The sequence below is a fragment of the Manihot esculenta genome, chromosome 14, assembly GCF_001659605.2.
Source record: "Manihot esculenta cultivar AM560-2 chromosome 14, M.esculenta_v8, whole genome shotgun sequence".
Classification (NCBI taxonomy): domain Eukaryota; kingdom Viridiplantae; phylum Streptophyta; class Magnoliopsida; order Malpighiales; family Euphorbiaceae; genus Manihot; species Manihot esculenta.
In genome coordinates this window covers 8,234,648-8,254,459 of record NC_035174.2, presented here as the reverse complement: position 1 = coordinate 8,254,459, position 19,812 = coordinate 8,234,648, and the positions used below count along the sequence as shown (strand labels likewise).

The following is a 19,812-nucleotide window of genomic DNA, read 5'->3' as shown; positions in this document are numbered from 1 at the left end:
ATAGGCGAGGACTAGAAGATAATGCTAGCTTTTCTATCCTCAATTCTTGCCAAATGGGCAATTGGGAACTGGCCACATGTCTTCACGTGATGCAAGTGTGTGCTGGTGACCGGCTAGGTTCTCATTTCCCAAGCTCCTCGTTTTCAATTGAATTGACCAGTCATACTAAGAGATATAAAATTTAGAATCAAACGAATATAAATGGTTTAAATTTTTTTTCATTTATATATTTTTTTACCTACTAAAAATTTTAAATTTTATTTTTTTTATTTTTAATTTTTATTTTAAAAAAAATTACAGGGCACAACCGCATAAAAATTACAACAAAATCTATAATTTCGCTAAAGGATTTAACTATAGATCCACGAACAATATTCTTGAAATTTAATTTTATCACCAAATTTTGGCCAATCTTTTTCTTTAAAAAAAATTTAGTTAAAATTTAATAACACCTGAAACTTTCTAATGAAAAATTATTATTTTACTTTAAATTTTATTATTGTAAATATTTTCATCTTTGGATGTTTACCAGTATATTAACTGCTAACCAAAAAAAAAAAAAAAACTGCTTTGGTTAAGAATTTCACATCAGGAGTGAAATTATTGTCCGGTGGCTTTTCACATTGGTGGGTTGTTTCCAACATTTGGCCGGAGGAATGAATTGATATGTCTTAAAAAAAAACTATAGTTGACAAAAGCATGTTTCAACACAAAGAGAACATGATTATTTTAAGTAAGCCGACAACTTTTGACTTTGAATTAATATAATCAAATAAAAGAAAAAGCTGTAGGTACGCGGCAAGAATTAAGTATTCAAACCATAATTAACCCAAGCAATTAATGGTCATTACTATACCCACTATGCCAGTTTTTCACTCCAACACCATAAATTGTGAATTTACACAAACTCATCATGGTTGACTTTTATTTATTTATTTATTTATTAAAAAAGCAAAAAATCATCTCACCAATAAATTGAAAGTCAAAGATATCATTAATCTATATGGTTAGCATTATAAAAAAATCTCTTTACTTTTGTTAGTTGAAATTCGATCTGGGGTCATACTCACGACACCAGCCCATCATCTAGAGACCCTCAAGTCTCATCACATGCATCAAGTCCGGTCCACTCAGCCTGAAGATCGGACTCCCATCAATCTCCTCAGTCAGGCCGGCCCAGCCCTTTGGGCTCGATGAATAAGATCCTCTCTGGATTCAGCCCATATCATATCTTTCGGCCCAGCTCGAAACCAGAAAAAAATTCAGCTCGTTCGCCTTGTGGGACCATCCGCATGCGCGCCCAGGGAGAATCAGGGGCCGCTACGCATGGGGCAGCGATCTGATTTCCTCGTACGTCCATATCAACATGACAGGGACATGTGGCCAAATGACATGCATTCTGTTACACGTCACTAGCGGATAAAAGGAAATATATAAAAGGAGAAATACTCTCCTCCAAATTTAGACTTTTTTCAGTTTTACATAATTCTTGTAAAATCCTATTTTTTAGATTTCAGATCATCAAGTGCTTTTTTATTTAGCTAATAGTTTGACTTTAAACATTAGCAATAGAGTGAATTTAGAAATTAATAATGGAATATTTTTAAAAATCGAATGAAAGTGTTTTATTTTTTTAATAGATTTGATCGATGTAAATTTAAATGGGTTAGCGAAATAATTTTAGAAAAAGAAAAAAAAATCGGCTTTAAAAGCTTTGGCATGAGATTGTTGACGTTTTGAGGGACAAAGGCAGTGTAGTGGGGTCAAACCCATCTTATTCTTACATCTTCTCGGCACCTAACTTTAGGTTGCCTCCCAATAACATCTTTTCAAACCCACTTCTGTAGGACAAACTACCGAAACAAACACGAAAGTGGAGCATTCTGGTCTTCTCTTCCCACTAAAGAGAGAGGGGATCGATGTTGTCATTTGTGGACTTGGATTGGGCAACTCCATTGATAGCTTCTTTTTTTCAAGTTAAAAGCTTTTTGGGTATGGAGAGCTTCCCCTTCCCTGTTTTGAGGACTGCCATTGAATGTGCTAGCTAGCTTTTCTTCATTCCTCAATGGGACATCATGTTATCCTCTCGAAACCCATACATATGAATTACACTTTGTCTGGTCGTCTAAGTGTTTTGCTTGTCAAGTTTTTTAATCATTTACATTCATGCATGTAGTTTCATTTATATAGCTAAGTTCATGGCATGGATTATTCGACCCACTCACACTTAGCTAAACACTGATAAAAGATTGTATAATCAAATTAAAGGAATATGAATTTATATTTTTTTTATAAAAAAATATGTTATCCTCCACTTACACAATATATATTAATATGACTTGATACTTACCCTTAATTTTATCGGTTGATTATCCTTTATTGATTCTCGATAGTAATGTATTCCTGACATATTATCACCGTTTAAATAGATATTTGGTGGTGTAGCTCATTATTTTTCATATAATCAATATTTAGATAACTGAGTCAATAGATATTTAGTGGTATAAATCATTATTTTTCAGATAATCAGTATCTAAATAACTGAATTAATAGATATTTAGTGATATAAATCATCATTTTTCATATAACCAGTATCTAAACTATTCAATCGTGCCCATGTCTAGCCAAATCTGACCATCATCACTTAACTGGCCTCTGTTACTTCACGATTTCTAAAATGCTATTAAATACGAGATTTTTTACTTACTAATTAATATTTTTAAATTTTGATTCTTTAATAATATAAAAATAAATAAAGATAGATTCTATAATATTTAATTATAAACAACTAAAGACAGATTTTATAATATATAATTATAAACACTCAAAATATATTATCAATTTATTAATTTAAGTATTGAAGTTATTGTAATAAAATAGTAACATTTTAGGTAAAGTTAAAAAATCAGTTTATTAATTTAAGCGTTTAAAATTATTGACAATAAAATACTTTAGATAAAGTTAAAAAACATAATTCAAGACAATATCATAGAACCATGGCATAAATTAATAATGTTTTTTGCAAGACCAGGATTCTATTCCATGGACATGCATATATATTAAAAAAAAAAACTTATGATTAATTATTCTTAATTTTATCTTATATTTACATGTCTTACCCCATTGGATATGGTTTAGCCAATTGTTTGGGAAGTGCATGTTGTTGTTGTTGTTGGAGCTCGCAATGCCGGCATGGGTTTTGATATCATCTAAATATAAATGTAAAATAAGTTAATAGTAATGCTATTTTATTAGTTATTAAACTAATATGCATGTAGTATAAAAATCATGATTTGAAATTTTATCATTTTTATAATTAATAAAAAAGTAAAAAAAAAAAAAAAACTATTACAGAGTAATTACTTTGCTTTGATTTGCATATATAAAAGAATGGTATTAGGTGTGACTTTATTATTTCCTTCGTTTTATAAAATAAATTTATTTTTTTATTTACAATAGGCTATTTTTTATTTTTTGAGTTAATAATTTAAATATTTTATTAGTAGCTTCATATGTATTAAAAATAAAATACTTTAGTTTCACAAATAATTCAATAATAAATATTATAACGGAGCATATATTAAAAAATATACAGTATAAGTTTTATTATATCAATTAAATTAATTAAATTGTTCATGTGGAAAAATGGTGGTAGATATTGTTATAAAGCTTCCAAGTAGTAAACGCCCTTTATTCCTTCGAGCACTGTCGTATTCCAGATGACCAACACAACACGGAAGGAAAAAAAAAAATCAAATAGTAGATTGTAAGCATAACGTCATAAAATTAATGGACCACTTGGCATAAGATCAATGGAATAACATATCAAAATATAGAATAAAACATTCACTAGTTGTCCATGAAAATCCTTTCAATATTGTCCAATAAGGTTTTAATTAACAAGACAGCTCAAACAATACCTGACCGACTTGTAAATGAGATAAGCAGTTGGGGAGTGTTTTGGGAAGGCGTTGAGTTTGGAAAAAGTTTTCTTGGATCAACAAAATAGGTCGAGCTGGCTGGCCGAGATTGTGCTTTAGTCTGCTTTCCTTGCCCAATTTCTTTTTAGTTTTGTTTGTTGGGTTTGATTCCACCTGCGTTAGATTCTCTCTCCTCGTCTGATTGATGGTTTTGGGTTTCTTTTTTGTAGATGTTGGTCCTTTCAAGATGAAAGACTTGTGTTGATATATGATAAAAATTTCTTAGAGTGGGTTCAACGCCTTTACTCAATGGAAATTTTATTGCATGTATTGGTAGTGGTACTTATATAATAATGATAAGAAAGTTAAAAGAGTTCTCAATGCTGCATGTGGGACTTATTCCATTATCCAGATGAAAACTGATGTGATCTAATTTGAAGGGAATCAAATGAACTAATTCCTAGGGCAAATGTTTTCTGATGAAAACTGAAAAGGGCCATAGCTAACGGAGAATCAAATCAAGTGGTAAAACGGAGCGTGCGAAACTCTTTCCTTTTTCCAAAAAGAGCCCATGGAGACAAGATCACACACTATGGGCCTAAAATAAAAGAGCAGGCAGAATTAAATCGATCCAAATCAAAATTAATCCTTACAATTCAAACCCGACCGCTAAAAAACTCTCAGCCATGTCAAGCAACTCATCCTGCAAGCATGATGTCCTCAACTTTGTCTTACTCGAGCACGCTGCCAAAGCATGAATTTCATTTCTTCCTTCTCATATTATTCTTGAGCCTTTTTTAACAATGCAAAGTCCATTGCATTTTGCTAGGTCTACCGGACAAAAGAGAACAACAGGAAATGAGAACAAAGCAAAGTCCAACTAAAATAAGATATAATACCGCCTAAATCCATGCAAACTCAATCAATAAAAGACATCATATCAAAAGTCATGTATCCAATTCAGCACAAGTAATCGACTGAACTAAATGAAAAATCATAAAAAAATTATGCACCACTGTCCACAACGCTGGAGACTGGATATAAGCATACATCAAAATTAAGACGCCGTGAACGAACCAGCAACAAAGTACCAAATATTCACCAACATCCAAATTCCTAAGTCGAGCATAGCACAAGAAAAAGCAACACCCGAAGAAGACGGGAAAGAGCCCACGGCAACACTGGTTTGAGAGAGTTGAATCACCGGGTGTGACAATGACTTCTTGGAATTATGTCATCAATAACATGCAGATCCCATGGTTCTTACAATTCCAACAAACCCATCATCATTGGATCGAAAAAGAAATTCTCTCCCTTGCACAATCATCAATATGGAGACAAAGCTAAGTAAAAATAAAGCAAATTACCGGAACTCGACAACGAGAGACGAGGATAGAAACCATCTACAAGAAGCCAATCAAAATTATACAAGCAAAACTCTCTTTCTCGGCTCAAAGGCAGGGGAAGATACCAACAATATTACAAAACCACTAAAATACCAACAATATTACAAAACCACTAACGAAAAGGGGAAATTAAAACTAGCTAGAGACTAATCTCGTTTCCGATCCTTCCTTTCTTCACGCGATCACTTTGCTTTTCTCTCTTTCTTGTTATTATTGTTGAGCTTGGATTAATATGAAAATCAAATATAGTATTTTTGACGAAAAATAGAAGGAAAACAAAAATTTTGTGTCATTTTGGGAACTTTTTAGAAGCTTAAAGTAGTATGGAGATTGAAATAATATAGAATCCATTATAGCATACGAGGAATATTAATGTTTAAAACTGCTAATGCTTTGTGCAAATTGGCTTAAGTTATAGGAAATGCTACAAGGTATTTAGCTTCCATTTATTTGTGTGGAAGATATTTTTTGTGAATTTTTTAAAAAACAATTTATTTTTTTATTATTTAGTTATAATGTTAAAAGGTAAAGGCTATTAGCACTCCGAGACTTAGTCTGGTGGAAAGTGCATTTTTGTAATCTTGTGAGGTCTAAGATTCTATTCTCCAACCCCTATTTCAAAAAAAAAAAAAATAAAGGCTATTAATAAATTTATATATATTGAAATGAAGAAATTGAATTCTTTCTTTCGGAAAAGAAAGTGAATTTTATTAAAAATAACTTAATTATTTTTCTTAGGAAACTATATATTTTTATTGACCAATTTTTCTCAAAGTTTTAATTCTTTGAATTATTTAGTTGGTTCCTCTGAGATAGGATTTATATGTTTTAGTGATGGTTCATTTTCTAAAAAAAAAAAAATCAAATTCAAAATTTTGCCGTTGTTCTTTCTCTTTAATTAAGAAATTATAATGAAAAAAATGTTTTAAGAAACCTAACTGCTTAAGATAGTTAAATAATCTTATAATATTTAATGGTAATTTAAAAAAATTCAAAAATGAATTTCATTCCAACAACTAAATTAATATAAATTATGTAAAAGTATTTTTTTCAGATGCAAGGAAAATTTTGTTTTCTTACTTACTAATTGTAATTTGAAGTATGAAGTTTGAATAAAAAGATATATTTTAATGTCTTGTTTGATCGGTGTAATTCAATTAAAGAATTTAAAATTTTACGAAAAATTGATATTTTTTTTAAATTTTCCAAACAGTTAAAGAGTTTTTTTTTAATAAAGAAAAAAAAACTTATTTACGTAATTTCTAGCAAAATAATTTTTTAAAAAATAATATATTTAAATTAAATAAGACCTGAATTCTTCCAAAGTATAAAAATAATAAATAAAAGAATTGAGCATCTTCCTTTACTTGCATCTCATATTAATTAATTTTGGTTCAACTTGGACACGTCATGATTTGGAGCATATGAATTTTCCAAGTAGTTTCACATATACTATATATATAGAGAGATAACTTTGTAATAATTACAATTAAAGATGCAATTAGGATCCTTCATGTGTCATAGAATGAAAAAGCGAGGAAGTATCCGAGAAATTAAATATAAGATTCTGAAAGGATCATTTCAACCGTTTGAAAACCCATTTGGCTGCCAAGACAAAACAAACCATATATAGTTCATCAGCCATATCCTACATTTATCTAATTTTAGCCTTATCCAATATTTAATTAATTTTATGTGGTGAACCTTCCATGCAAGTTACATCATAGCTAATCCCATCCTTCACCGCTGTATTTTAGGATATCGCTTTAAGTCTGTGATTGTAGTAGTGCCTATAAGAACCCACATGCCATAACACCAAATTGTATCTTTAATCCATCAAGCAAGCAAGAATAATGAATCCAAGCAATACTCTTTCACAGCCTAAGACCGTCTCACCTCCCCTGGAGAAGAAGTTCCCTGAAGGGCAATGGACCTCTGGCCTATGTGATTGTTTTGACGATCCATCCAATTGTAATTGTTGCCGGAAAAACTTCAGCTCGTCTTTTTTTCTTTTTCTTGTTGCTTTTGATCACTTAGGCTTGATTAACTTTTGTTCTTTTTGAAGGTGTCATAACCTGCTGTTGTCCTTGTATCACCTTTGGGCAAACAGCCGAGATTATTGATAGAGGAAACACATGTATGCTTTGCTTATCTGATAAACTTTTCTGTGAATTAATACCCTGTACTGTACTCATTCTAAGTTGATTGCTTGAGCAGCATGTGGGATTGCGGGACTCCTGTACTATGTTACGGCTTCAGTTGGTTGCGGATGGCTATATGCATGTACTTACCGATCTAAACTGCGGGGACACTTTTCATTACCAGAAGCTCCTTGTGCCGATTGGTTGGTGCACTGTTGCTGTTGTGCTTGCTCTCTGTGTCAGGAGTATAGGGAACTCAAGACTCGGGGTGCTGATCCCTCCATCGGTAAGTATCACAATACACGTATAAACGGATTCAGACCTTGCCTAATTAGTTGCTTTTAATCATGATGCCTAGAAAATATATGATTAAGCCCAGGAGGCCAAGATGAAACCATCTTAGACTCTTAGTTTTATGATTCCTGCAAGTGTATCTAAGAACTCCTGACATGAATATCCGATGGTTCTTTGAAGGTTGGCAAGCAAACGTTGACAAGTGGAGCCAGGACAAACTCCAGCCCCCATTTGTTGCAGCAGGCATGGGACGTTAAAAGTTATGGTCTACGCTCAGAAATTCAAAAACCAACACTTTCTTAAATATTTTTAATATATGTTAAAAAAAAAAAAATCATTCATGTGTCTGTATGTTTATAATTGTGAGGATGCATATATGTAAATTAATTATTATGAAATCTTGTAATTCTTTCTTTTCGGGTTGGATTCATTTTGGTGTACCGTAAACCTCTTGCATGTATTAATATATACGTAGGTATAATATAAAAATGGTTAATCTAAACTTGGTTCATATATACAGTAAAAATTTTGAGCCTAACCAAATAATTCATATATGTAACAAAATAAAATAAAATATATAATTAGTTTATAATTATGATCACATTAAACAAATTAATGGTTTTCTTTACAAAATCCCAAGTGCTATAATTAGTTCTGCCATCCATCCATCCCAGCTACCTCTCACAATTTCGGATCCAGATGTATTTTATGTTATAGAAAAGAAAGGAGTTCACTCTAAAAAATTTTAGTCTAGACAAATTTAAAGAAAATTGATGAGACAAATGTGAAATTCATTTGTATGATTTGTGGAATTTCCAGCAGTATCTCGACTCTTTGACCGATAAGAATAAGCTGTAAAACAAAGAGAATACGTATCTTAAAAGTGTTTCTAATTATTGTTTATACATTATAAGGAGTTTGGTATCTGAGTTCCAGATAATCCATATCATATTAGCTAATAAATCCTGTGTTTTTAGAAATTTAAAAAGGCTCATTTCTCCTACCAAAATTAAACTCCACTAAGCTGATAGTAGCTCATAACACTAGAATTCAAAAGGCGCAATTGGATCCCTTCCTTTTAGTGCTACAACAATCTGAGTTGACCTCCTCGTGGTCATGATCCCTTCCTTTCTGTTGCAAAATGCTTTTTCTCTAGGTCAACCTTTTCTAGCTTTTTCATCTGGTTTTCACTCTAGGTAAGAGTTTGGAGACTACTTCTCCAATTGGATCTAAAAACTCAGCAACAATGTGAGCGGCCCTTGGTTACCATCAAATTAGAGTTTGATGATTGTGGGTCTCGGGCTCTTCTTTGGTTTTAGATAGATCGTAGGGCTAGATGTTCAGGACCACAGGCCTGTATGTTATTATTACTTAACTATCATGTAATGGGCTTTAGGCCTTTTTTTAAAAAATGTTTAATAATTTCCGCTCTGTTTTTGAGAAAGTAAAATCATGCTCTCTTATTCACGAGAGAGAATTAGTAGAAAGGAAGAATTGAACCTCAATACGATTCTGATACAGTTATTTCTAACTAAAACCTGTGATACCTTGTCTTGCACTCTTGCTCACATTAAGGAGACCAACTAACTGAGTAAATTATCTTTTTTGTATCAATTATCTATATCTGGTCAGACTATAAATGTGAATTTACGATTACCCATGAGCAAAAAAAAAGAGATATAATAGTTAATTAATAAAAACAACTGTCCAATGTAAATAAAGAAAAATCCAAATATTAATACAGTTAGGTGTTGCTAGATGGTCTGCAATTTTGACCCATCCAAATAGTGGCATAGTTTTATGATTTCAAGGTCCAACTACATAACTATTCTCTTCTCATAACTCAATAAGGCATCTGTTAGGTAGTCCAGCAGCTATTGATTCTGTTCGTTGAAGTTTACCCATTTTCACATCTGTTCGATCAAACTGAAAGCTACGTATTAGAGATGTTCATATCTGAGCTTCAAGCCACTCCAAAATAAAGTCCATTGGTTGGAACTGGGAAACCAACGATTAAAATTGTACTAAGTTACAAAAATTATAAGACTTGGACTCATAGTCAACAGAACATTCACCTACCCAGATGCGAAGAAGCTCTTTCTGATGACATTCTCCTTTATATATACATGCAACTTCCCATTTTTCATCAGATCAAATCAAGACATAACCAAGTTTCCGTTTGAAGATTTTCTCATGGAGTTCATCAACAATCAAGATCTTGAATACGATGGCCATGATGATGATGATGTATATTACATGGAAATCAGAAGACAGATTCTGCTTTTAACAGCAGACGAGGATGAAGAAGAGTTTCCCCACGCCAAGGTTTCAAACCCCGTTGCTGCTGCTGCCTCCAAACGAGTCTCGAGCAGATTAGAAAGATGTTCCTCTTGTGGAGTGAAACATGGAAGTAGTAATTCCTTCCCCTGGTGGGAGGTCCAGAATACTAATTCAGCACCTGCTTGGCTGGTAAACTTGTGGAGAAGAACTGGCAACGGAACTGGAGTGTTCATCCCTCAAAATCAAGCAGTACAATCCAGAAGAAGATATAGAACTTCAGGTACTTTCTTTAGCATTTTCTTTTATTTATTTAACTCGAATTCCATATCTCATAGATCTGAAAGCAAAACTGGTTAACATATTTTTTAGCGACTAATTAAAGATAATACTGGTAATTTGCAGGAAGGATGATGAACAATGAGAAGAGCAGGATGTACAGGGCCAGAAATCGATTATGAAAATAATGGATTGGTGGATAGTATATGCCAAACAAATTCTTGATATTAGTTGTATTGTTCTAGCTTAATTACATGGCTCTGTTCAGCTGAACATGATAAATGTTAGTATTGAAAAATGAAATTTATTATTAACCTAGCTTCCCATTTTAAATAATATTACTTTTATTAATTATAATGAGCATAAAAAATTAATATAACATTAATATGTTAAATAAAGTAATGGGTTGGTTAAATTATATATTTGCTTTTATTAAAAAATCTCATAATTATTTTGATGATATTATTATTCAAATAATAATAATTTTTAATCATGTAGTTCCAATATATCTCAAAGTTGAGAGAAGAGAATCCTTTTAACTCCCATACTGATAGTACCTATTTTACAGACTTGAGTACCATTCATGACATTTGACGAAATTTGGTGAGGCTAATACTTTAACAAATTAATACCCAGTGGCTGCTAATAGAGTGTTAAGCTCATTTCAAAATACTTCAATTGGTACACCTAGAATATAGATCAATTCCATTATTTTTTACTTAATTTTCCGTTCAGTTAAATTTTCAGCACTACCCTATAAATTCTATATTTATCTATACGAAAAAAAATCATGTAAGGAAGGAAATTTTTATTTATACAAATGGTATTTTAAATTTAGAACGAGTATCAAAATATTAATGATTTTTTTTATCAGAAATAAAACACATACTAAATTCAGAGACACAGTATTAGATTATTGTTAAAACTATGATAATTTTATTAAAAATACAATAGAATATAAAACACATTATAAAAAAATTAAACAATATAGAAATAAATAATTTTAATTCCAAATCTTAGTCAGCATTTAAATTAGAGATTTGGAGAAATAACAGTTTTATATCTGATGAATGTGAGATCCGAGAATGATTAGGATTTAGATACATGGAGGGTAATTTCTTAGAGTTCTAAGAGAAATGCTTGGGGTATTAAATGAGGGAAATATATAATAAAAAAAATGAGAGAAATAATGGAGTTGGATTATATCTTTCGGAAAGATTAAGATTTAATTTTGGAGTTGCCGTAAAATAAGTGATAATCTCAAAAGTTAGAAAACGATGCCCTTCTCGAGAGTGGCAGAGGGTACACATACTCACGCCTGTACACCTGCAAGATGTACTTTCAAGTGAAACAATCGTATTTTTGACAGATTTTTTGAACAACTTATTTAAAATAGATATTAAACTTATTTAATACTTAACCGATTAAAATCATATTTTTTCTAACACATACGCTACGGTAAAATTATTATAACATATACATTTAAAATTTTATATAAAAAAATAAAATTAGATATATCTTCGTGAACTTCAAATCAGAAAAGAGATTAGATTAATAAAGACTAAATTAACTTTAATTGAATGAATCACCTTTAATTTATTATAATTAATAGAATTTAAACTGAAAGTTTCCACGAATCAAACAGAACATATATGCTATCAACATTTGTTACTTTATATACCATGCTAAGTTGATAGGCCTATTAAATTGTTGCATTTGAAAATTTTAATGCGAAAAAAGTTATAATTATTGGGATTTGAATTTATTTACCAATGAATTAAGGTATTACTTAGTTGAAATATTTAATTCAATAAAATTCTAATAAATTATTATTTGATTATTTTAATAGAATCTTATATTAAGTTATTCACAATGGATTATTGATAAAGAGACAACAAAATAAGGATCATATTACATGCATAACACGAAATATATATAATAATAAAAGAAACGCCGTTAGGAGCATAGTTTGACGTATAATTTTGACCCAGATAATAACACGTGTCTGACGATTTAAGGCTTAACCATATGATTAAAGATTAATTAGTGGTTGATTGTGATGGTCAATCTCAATTATCACTCTGATTGAAGTTTTCATTATACCAAGCGATAGCAAACAAAAACAAAACAGGTTCTGTGAATTAAGAGGCCGTATACATAACTCAGCCAGCTGAATCCACATCCATTGGATTTAGATCTCCCGAATCCTAATTAAAGTCATTTTCATCCACTTGGTCTTGTGTTGAAAGCAATCGAGAACTAGACATTTGGTAACGTACAAAATCAGAGACATTTCCTGAAACTTCCGTATCCATTTGGAGACTTTTCACAGATGCAGGATTTGATTTTCTTCTGCAACCACCTGATGCTTTGACCTTTAAGTAAACATGCTTCTTTTTCTAGAGATCCATTCTCTATAAATCCTGCTTTATTTTCTCTTCTTAAACCACAAATTTTCAAATAAAGCCTCTTCTGGAATCTCCAACTCAAGCCATGAGCTTAGACCATTGTCTGGAATTTGAGGCTAATGACGACCAAGATGATTATTTCTATGCAGAACTAAGACAGCAGGTTTTGCTTCTGATTTCTGATGATAACGATGATCTAGCAGAAACCAGGTCTTCAAACTTCCCTGCAGATTGCAAACCAGGTTCAAACAGATTAACCGGAAGTTTTCCAGTAAAACTACGGCCTGAAAGCTACTTCGACTGGTGGGGGACGAGGGATGCCGATTCGGTACCGACTTGGCTTGTGAACTTGTGGAGAAATGGCAATGGAACCGGGGTGTTCATCCCTCAGTCTAGAAGAAGATGCGTGCGTGGTATGTTCTTTCATATGTTAAACAGAGAGCTTGTGTCTGTTTTTCTTGTTCATTCACTAATCATTTAAATGTAATTTGCAGGCAGAATGAACAAGGGTAGGAGACGAGCATACAAATAACTGGAGCTTCAGTAATTACAGACAGAAACCTTGAGAATATGTAAATATGCTCAGAGTTATACATCTGATGCAACTGTTTCAAATTACTCTTGCACTACATCGCAAGAAAGACTTGTAAATAATAAAACGGCAATGGAGATAAATGTACTTCAGGGACATTTGCACATTAACAGAAATGCTTTAACAATGATGCCTTGTCATAACAGAACTCCAGATTTTGAGAACAGCCAATAGCTTGGTCCCTGATAATAGACTGTAACACGTCAGATATATAGCTACTGCTAGGACATGAGATGCCTTTGATTAATTACATGTGTAAAGATTACTATCCCCAACTATCCTCAAGCTGCTGCTTAGCATAGTACTCCTCAAAGCAGTCATTTCTCATTTCTATCAGATGCCAAATTTCACCTTTGACAACTGGCAAATTAGAAGTAAAATGGGGCAATCTGAGAAGAGTTCTAATAAATCAAACTCATCTCCCGGATCTTGAATGCTTTCTCCGTACTTTCGGAGATTAAATAGCTTAATCTTTAACAAACCGGTGGCAATTAGCTTGTCAATCTCTAGGGCGTGCCAGCCATAAAGAGCTGAGTGCCCGGAGTCTCGAAGTGTAATCACTGATAACAAGAAGGGCTCGAGCAGCCTGACGTGTTGTCAAAATTCTATTCATTTGTTGCAGAGTTTGCTGCCTTAAAAGATCAGCCTAACAAGTGATGCAATACGAGTTGCGACATTACTAATCAATTCGTGATCATAAATGATGATGCCAATGACAATAATCTAAAGGAAAGAAAAAGAATGGTGATTGCTGTATTACTTGGTGAATGAAGTTCTCTAGTGTTGCAAGCTTGCCCATTGCAATTGCCATTTGTCCCATGTAATCAGCAACTTTTCCAGAACCAGCAGGGCCCAGAGAGGTAGATGAAACTGTTTCTACAAGTGATTGTTGCAGAGCCTCCATTCCTTGAGATAATGCATCTTCAGCTTGTTGGGAGGACTGCTGCAGATTGCATATGCCCATTAATTGTTGATCTGTCAAGGGTTCGAGGTGGTTCCCGAGTATCTAAATTATAACAAAGGAAATACTTTAAGCCAAGTCTGTTCATACAAAGCCAAGTCTGTTCAAACAAAATTAAACCGCTGCTAAATAAGTGTCGTAAACTCATAACAAAAACCTCAACCGGTCAAATTACCTTGAGAAGCTCGGAAGATCTGAATCCACCCAACCACATGAAACATCTCTCAGCAGGTGTCTTCCACATGCCTGAAAGCATGTGAAACACATCGGCCTTTGTGCCAATGCTCTTTAACCGGAATATTTCATCATAATGTGACATTACAGCATCAACAAGGACGTGTAATTCATTATCACCCATATGAGAATTGACAGCTGATCTTAGATCACTGATCAATCGTTGATGTTCCTCAAGCCAACGTGCATAGTCCATGTTAAATGCTACAGCCCCTAAGACATGATCAATCATAAAATCCAACATGATCATTATCTGTAATATGCTACAATATAATCTCCACAAACAAAACTATCTAAACTGCAAAATGGATTCGCAAATAATATAGGGCTGACAACAAAACCAATCTTAACCCCAACACAGACCAGCTAATATACAGAACATACAAGAATCACAATAGATGTTTGTATGGTCTAGAAATGATATTCACATAGTGAAGCCATTGCCTTGTTCACAAGGGCAGTTGGATTCCCATTGATTTATGTCCTTGATAAAGATTTTTCACCATTTCAGATAAACACATTATTTGATTAAGAGCCACATCCTGTCTTTCAGTAGCCTTCAACAGTCCTTGTGAAGTAATAAATAGTCTCTTGCCAAAGCATTTCGCATTAACCAACTTCAGGAATATTTTTGTCACAAAAGTTGATTCCCCCTCCCGCAACTATCAACCAGTCATGTGCATATAACTACCTTTAAGCTACAAGTGTTTACACTGTGCAATCTGATAATTCACTGCTTTAATGGGAGTTAAGAGATCAAGGTCATGAACCAAAGCCTAGTTCTTCAAAATCCTTCATCAGTTCCATCAAACCTACCTAAAAGAAATCTCACATCTCCCATAAACATTGCTTCTATCAAATATTATCCAAATGACTCACTGCTTTGCTCAGAAGCAGCAATATCAAATGCTATTAAAGCAAGAGAGAGAGAATCACATACAAACACCAGGTTATCACATTTTTACATGAATAATAACAAGAAAAAAAAAATCAGGCATAGGAAACATGAATTTTTATCAATTAATTTCCTACAACTAATTTCTGTCCAGCTAGCTAAGAACCTAAAGAATGAAAAATAGTGAAATCGACTCCTGCACAAGCCTTAGTCATGTTAAACACGGAACTGAAGCTAGTATTGTCTATAAAAACTCCAAAAATCCCTTACCATTGCCAGCCCCATGATCTCCTGAAAGTCCAGAGGCAACAAAAATTCCCTGCAACAATTGTGAAAGCCAGGGATAGAGGAGATTTTAGTCCACTATGCATTGAAGATAACTAGGCCACTTTCAACATATTTCACTAACATTTCTATTTCGCAAAAAGAGGGTTATTTCTTACACCTGCTGCCGAGCTCGTTGAAGCTCTTGCTCTAATTGTGCAAGCCTGTGTCGACTACTCTCAAGTTGCTGGACATAAGCCTATCCAAAACCAAAACCTATAAATAGTCCAATATTCTTCATTCATTAACTTAAGACATTAGGAAGATGATGATGCCAGTTAATTTAGGTGTAACAAATTATTTAGGCCATGCAGACAGCTTTATAAGTATTTCCCTAATCATGTCAAGCAACAACAAAATAACACATGCTAAAGGCTAAATGTTTCACACCGGCATGCATTGCAGATTATGAATATGTGCGAAAGGCTAGTTGATGAGCCAAACTGAGAATTACATCGCCTCATCATGTTTCAATGCTCCAAAGGTACCTCTAGGCTAGTCTAGTTGGATGATAGATGGCAAAATAAATAAAACTATATGGAAAATAGTACATCAAGACTTATAAACATTTGAAATTTTCAATTATCCATGTAAATAGACATGTAGCTAAAGGAGACAGAATACTTTCTTCCGAAGTCGACTCTTCCTTGCAGCCTCACGATTCTGAGCCAGCCTTCGGAGAGTCTGCACAAAGCAAACATGAATCAAACTTAAACTTGACTTTCAAGAACAAAACAATTCTGCTACAACTACTACTGAAGAAGCATCATATCAATAACCTTTTGATCACCAGCTTTTGCCTTGGATTTTTCCATGGAATCCACAACCATAACAGTACCATGCTGGACTCCGTGAAGCTACATATTCAATAAAAATCTTCAATCAGAAACTAGTATCAATATCTTAACCTTTTGGGGTTGGCGGTCAGCAAGCACTTGCAGTTGTTTAATAAGTAGAATAAGCCAAAAGTGTTAAACTTCGGTAGGATTTGGAATTTCAGCTTAACAGGCATCAGGCTTAAGCTAAATGGAATAGTTAATTTGCTGTCAATACTTTTAGCTTGGGTCCTCTTAAGTCAGGCTAAAAGCATATTATTCTACAAAATCTAGAACAAGTTTAAAATAAACTAGGACTCGAATAAGCAAATTTACAGTTTCTCAATTTCAAAGGTGACCCACCACCATTAAGCCAAAAAATATTCCCATACAAGAAAACAAACAAAAAAAAATAAAGCATATAAAAAAGAAACACAGCATATTTGCAGAGAAAGAGACGCCAAAAAATACCTGGTTTCTATCATCAGTATCAACATCTGTTGAAGTGTCAGTCTGTTGGCTGTTATCTGCCATCCCTGAGTCTCCCCAATTCTCAATACAATGCGCGTTTCCTAACGAAGAAGCTATCGTTGTCCCCTTGTGGTACATATATTGCCCTGTGTCCAAACACCCTGTTCCTGTCGTCGCTATCTCTGCAGACCCAATGCTCTACGGACAACAAAACAAACAGACGTAGCATTGACTAATCAACACCCACAAGTATGTTATGGTCACTCATCGTCGACGTAGAAGTATGAACAGAGAGAAACATAAACAAAGAAAAAGAAAAGGTTGGTGAGAATAGGTACCGTGTTCAGGACAGCATCGTATTGCAAGTTACTGGACAAAACAGCGACATTGCCCGATTTTAAACTGAACATGGAGCCTACAGAAACCATTCGAATACCATAAGTAGTTAGAGAAACTAAACTTCCCAGTAGTAAAAGGTTCCTAAACATAAATATATTAAAAACATATACATTTACACATCAAGAGAGAGAAAAGGACGAATACTTGGGCTTAAATCAACAGCATCATCGTGATGAAAAGCAGGAGCTGGTTGTTCAAGCTCACCAAGATCCGCAAAACGCGTCTGGTTTCGGCTACCATCTTCTCCTCTGTTCCCAAGCACCCAAAGAAAAATAGAGACAGGGAAATGAATTAAAAACTTCATTTTATCACTGAAAACGAAACTACTCATCACTTCCATAGCAACCACCGAGCACCAACAACAAGAACACGAAGCAGCGAGAGAGAGAGAGAGAGAGAGAGAGAGAGAAGCTCAGAAAGAGAAAGAAAAATCGCAAGAAAGGAAGAAACATACCGGAGAAAAAAGGAAGAGTGGCAGTACATTTCAGGGAGAGGAAAATGTTTGAAGCTTTGCATTTCAGTGATTAATGTTAGTTTGCTGAGGGCTAAAAAAGAGAGAGCGGGGTTTTTTGTAATGGGTAAGTGTGACGTTGGAGATGAAAGGAAGGAAGAGAAAAATCTTGTTGTGATCCTAGAGAAGAGGATAGCGTATCAGTACGGCTCCCTTATATTCATAGTTAAAAAAACAAGAAAAGCTTATCAGACTTTTCATTGTTGCGTTCTGAGTTGGGATTTTAGTTTCCCAACACTCCCACACTTTCCTAAATCCTCTTTCACTCTCTCGTCTCAATCGTCCCTGCCACTCTCCTCCTGGGATTTTTGATGTTCGGCAACCATTTTAAGGCAGTTGTTAACACGGAGTGTGGGGGCGAGTGGAGGTGTTGAGTTCAGTCCCCCAAGACATGAAGCTCTCTCTGTTGTATTTCTGTAGCAGCTCTTACTCCAGCTTTGGATGAATTGATTCTTTGTTTGTACATTCATATTCTGGTGTCTGAAGCTAAAGGCTAAAAGTGCTGATGCTTTCTCTCTCTAGAATTGTGTATTTTACACGTATTATCTCATTGCAGGAAAAAATAAAATTACCTGCAAAACAGCGTCCTGCTTCTTACTGATGTGATTGTGATGAGATACTGGTGAAATTTGTTCTTTTAAAAATATTTATTTATTTGCTATTCAATTTTAATATTATTATTATTTAATGGGTTATTATTTATTTTAAAAACTAATTAATTAACCTTTTATAAGGTATCCTGATTTATTTATTCGTATTTTATCAATTTTATCATTAACAATTATTAAAAAATCATTAAATTTATTGAAAATTAAAAAAAATAAAGTTAAATTGTTGTATTTTTCTTTCTCCATAAACTTTTTAATATTCCATTTTCTTTTATAAGTAATTTGAATTTCACATCTAATCAGTTATATCAAACATTTGTAACCTATAGACTATAAATTAAGAACTCAAGTTTACTATAGTTATATAATAAAAATATTAATTATATCAAATAAATAACAATAAATTATAAATTATAACTTGCAATAAATAAAAATTAACTATAAATTGAAATAAATTAAATTACAAATAACAAAATTAAACTAGAAACAGTCACTTCCTTGACAACAATTACAAATATGAAAAATTTTATCTTATAAAATCATATTTTAAATATTTTATTTTATTTTATTTTATCTCATCTCAAATAGAGTAATAATTTCATCAAATCCAACTTTTATCACTTTCCCTCCATACTAGAGTAGAGGGTATTAGAAATTCAAGGTAACTTATCAAACTTATCTTTAAAACCTCAAGTCCCATAGATCATAAATTCAATCGTAAGCTCAAACCTACTGAACATTATAATCTCAAGCCGTTGACCTTGGCCCTTCTATAGTTGGTAGAGAAGGTCAGAAGGATCATTGAAGAGTGAAAAATATAGGATTACAACCACAAGTTTATCTTAAGGAGATGTTTAATTTAATCCAATTGTAACATTTTATCCAAATTAGCACGTAGATTTTAATTTAAGATTAATTTAGATTAAAAATTAAAATTTAAAGTTAAATTTCTTCATTTATTTCAAAAATTAAAAAGCTAATTTTTTTTCTTATTTCTGACTAAATTGAACTTTTATGGAAGTTTTAGATTAATTTAAATTAAAAATAAAATACACTCAATTGAAATTTATAAGCAGGTGCAATACTGAAATTTAGTACGAGGCCGAATCACAATATATACGAAATATATATGAAAGGTGTTTTTCCAAGAAGAAAAAGCGGTTCTTTTTTTTTTCTCCTGTAAGAAGTTAAGCTTTTGTTATTGGCTGCTGTATTTAATAATATAAAAATATTTAGAAAGGGTACTTTTTTTATTGTTTTAACAGTTGTTTCTTTTT

General features: G+C 32.8%; 4 protein-coding genes across 5 annotated transcripts; 3 read left to right on the top strand and 1 right to left on the bottom strand.

The window, feature by feature from the left end:
* Positions 1–7,110: 7,110 nt before the first annotated feature.
* Positions 7,111–8,191, top strand: LOC110631213 (protein PLANT CADMIUM RESISTANCE 9). The gene is made up of 4 exons (XM_021778959.2): positions 7,111–7,297; positions 7,392–7,463; positions 7,544–7,753; positions 7,942–8,191. Exons 1-4 carry the CDS (start codon positions 7,180–7,182, stop codon positions 8,016–8,018), a joined length of 477 nt encoding a protein of 158 aa, XP_021634651.1. The 5' UTR covers positions 7,111–7,179; the 3' UTR covers positions 8,019–8,191.
* A 149-nt stretch (positions 8,192–8,340) lies between these two features.
* Positions 8,341–10,631, top strand: LOC110630898. The gene is made up of 2 exons (XM_021778539.2): positions 8,341–10,321; positions 10,444–10,631. Exons 1-2 carry the CDS (start codon positions 9,865–9,867, stop codon positions 10,497–10,499), a joined length of 513 nt encoding a protein of 170 aa, XP_021634231.1. The 5' UTR covers positions 8,341–9,864; the 3' UTR covers positions 10,500–10,631.
* A 2,005-nt stretch (positions 10,632–12,636) lies between these two features.
* LOC110631122 lies at positions 12,637–13,354 on the top strand. The gene is made up of 2 exons (XM_021778841.2): positions 12,637–13,138; positions 13,220–13,354. Exons 1-2 carry the CDS (start codon positions 12,811–12,813, stop codon positions 13,255–13,257), a joined length of 366 nt encoding a protein of 121 aa, XP_021634533.1. The 5' UTR covers positions 12,637–12,810; the 3' UTR covers positions 13,258–13,354.
* Positions 13,277–18,492, bottom strand: LOC110631121 (transcription factor TGA2.3). 2 transcript variants are annotated; one of them, XM_021778840.2, is made up of 11 exons: positions 17,871–18,492; positions 17,561–17,664; positions 17,356–17,432; positions 17,018–17,215; positions 16,511–16,588; positions 16,356–16,415; positions 15,853–15,930; positions 15,678–15,726; positions 14,454–14,725; positions 14,078–14,323; positions 13,277–13,963 (listed from the first exon to the last, which is right to left on the bottom strand). In XM_021778840.2, the coding sequence occupies exons 1-11, from the start codon at positions 17,930–17,932 to the stop codon at positions 13,817–13,819; spliced, it is 1,371 nt and encodes a 456-aa protein (XP_021634532.1). In that variant the 5' UTR covers positions 17,933–18,492; the 3' UTR covers positions 13,277–13,816. The 2 variants fall into 2 exon arrangements, with proteins under 2 accessions (XP_021634532.1, XP_043806059.1); XM_043950124.1 differs by lacking the exon at positions 17,871–18,492 and having other exon boundaries at positions 17,527–17,563.
* Positions 18,493–19,812: the final 1,320 nt, after the last annotated feature.

Coding starts and splice junctions, on each gene's coding strand:
- LOC110631121 (XM_021778840.2), bottom strand. CDS start 17,932: ATGCAAAGCTTCAAACATTTTCCTCTCCCTGAAATGTACTGCCACTCT. Junction 16,589..17,017: donor ATACTGATGATAGAAACCAG/GTATTTTTTGGC, acceptor TTGAATATGTAG/CTTCACGGAGTCCAGCATGG. Junction 15,931..16,355: donor AGAGTCGACTTCGGAAGAAA/GTATTCTGTCTC, acceptor GGTTTTGGATAG/GCTTATGTCCAGCAACTTGA.
- LOC110630898 (XM_021778539.2), top strand. CDS start 9,865: ATGACATTCTCCTTTATATATACATGCAACTTCCCATTTTTCATCAGA. Junction 10,322..10,443: donor AAGAAGATATAGAACTTCAG/GTACTTTCTTTA, acceptor GGTAATTTGCAG/GAAGGATGATGAACAATGAG.
- LOC110631213 (XM_021778959.2), top strand. CDS start 7,180: ATGAATCCAAGCAATACTCTTTCACAGCCTAAGACCGTCTCACCTCCC. Junction 7,298..7,391: donor TTTTGACGATCCATCCAATT/GTAATTGTTGCC, acceptor TTCTTTTTGAAG/GTGTCATAACCTGCTGTTGT. Junction 7,754..7,941: donor GGGTGCTGATCCCTCCATCG/GTAAGTATCACA, acceptor GGTTCTTTGAAG/GTTGGCAAGCAAACGTTGAC.
- LOC110631122 (XM_021778841.2), top strand. CDS start 12,811: ATGAGCTTAGACCATTGTCTGGAATTTGAGGCTAATGACGACCAAGAT. Junction 13,139..13,219: donor TAGAAGAAGATGCGTGCGTG/GTATGTTCTTTC, acceptor TGTAATTTGCAG/GCAGAATGAACAAGGGTAGG.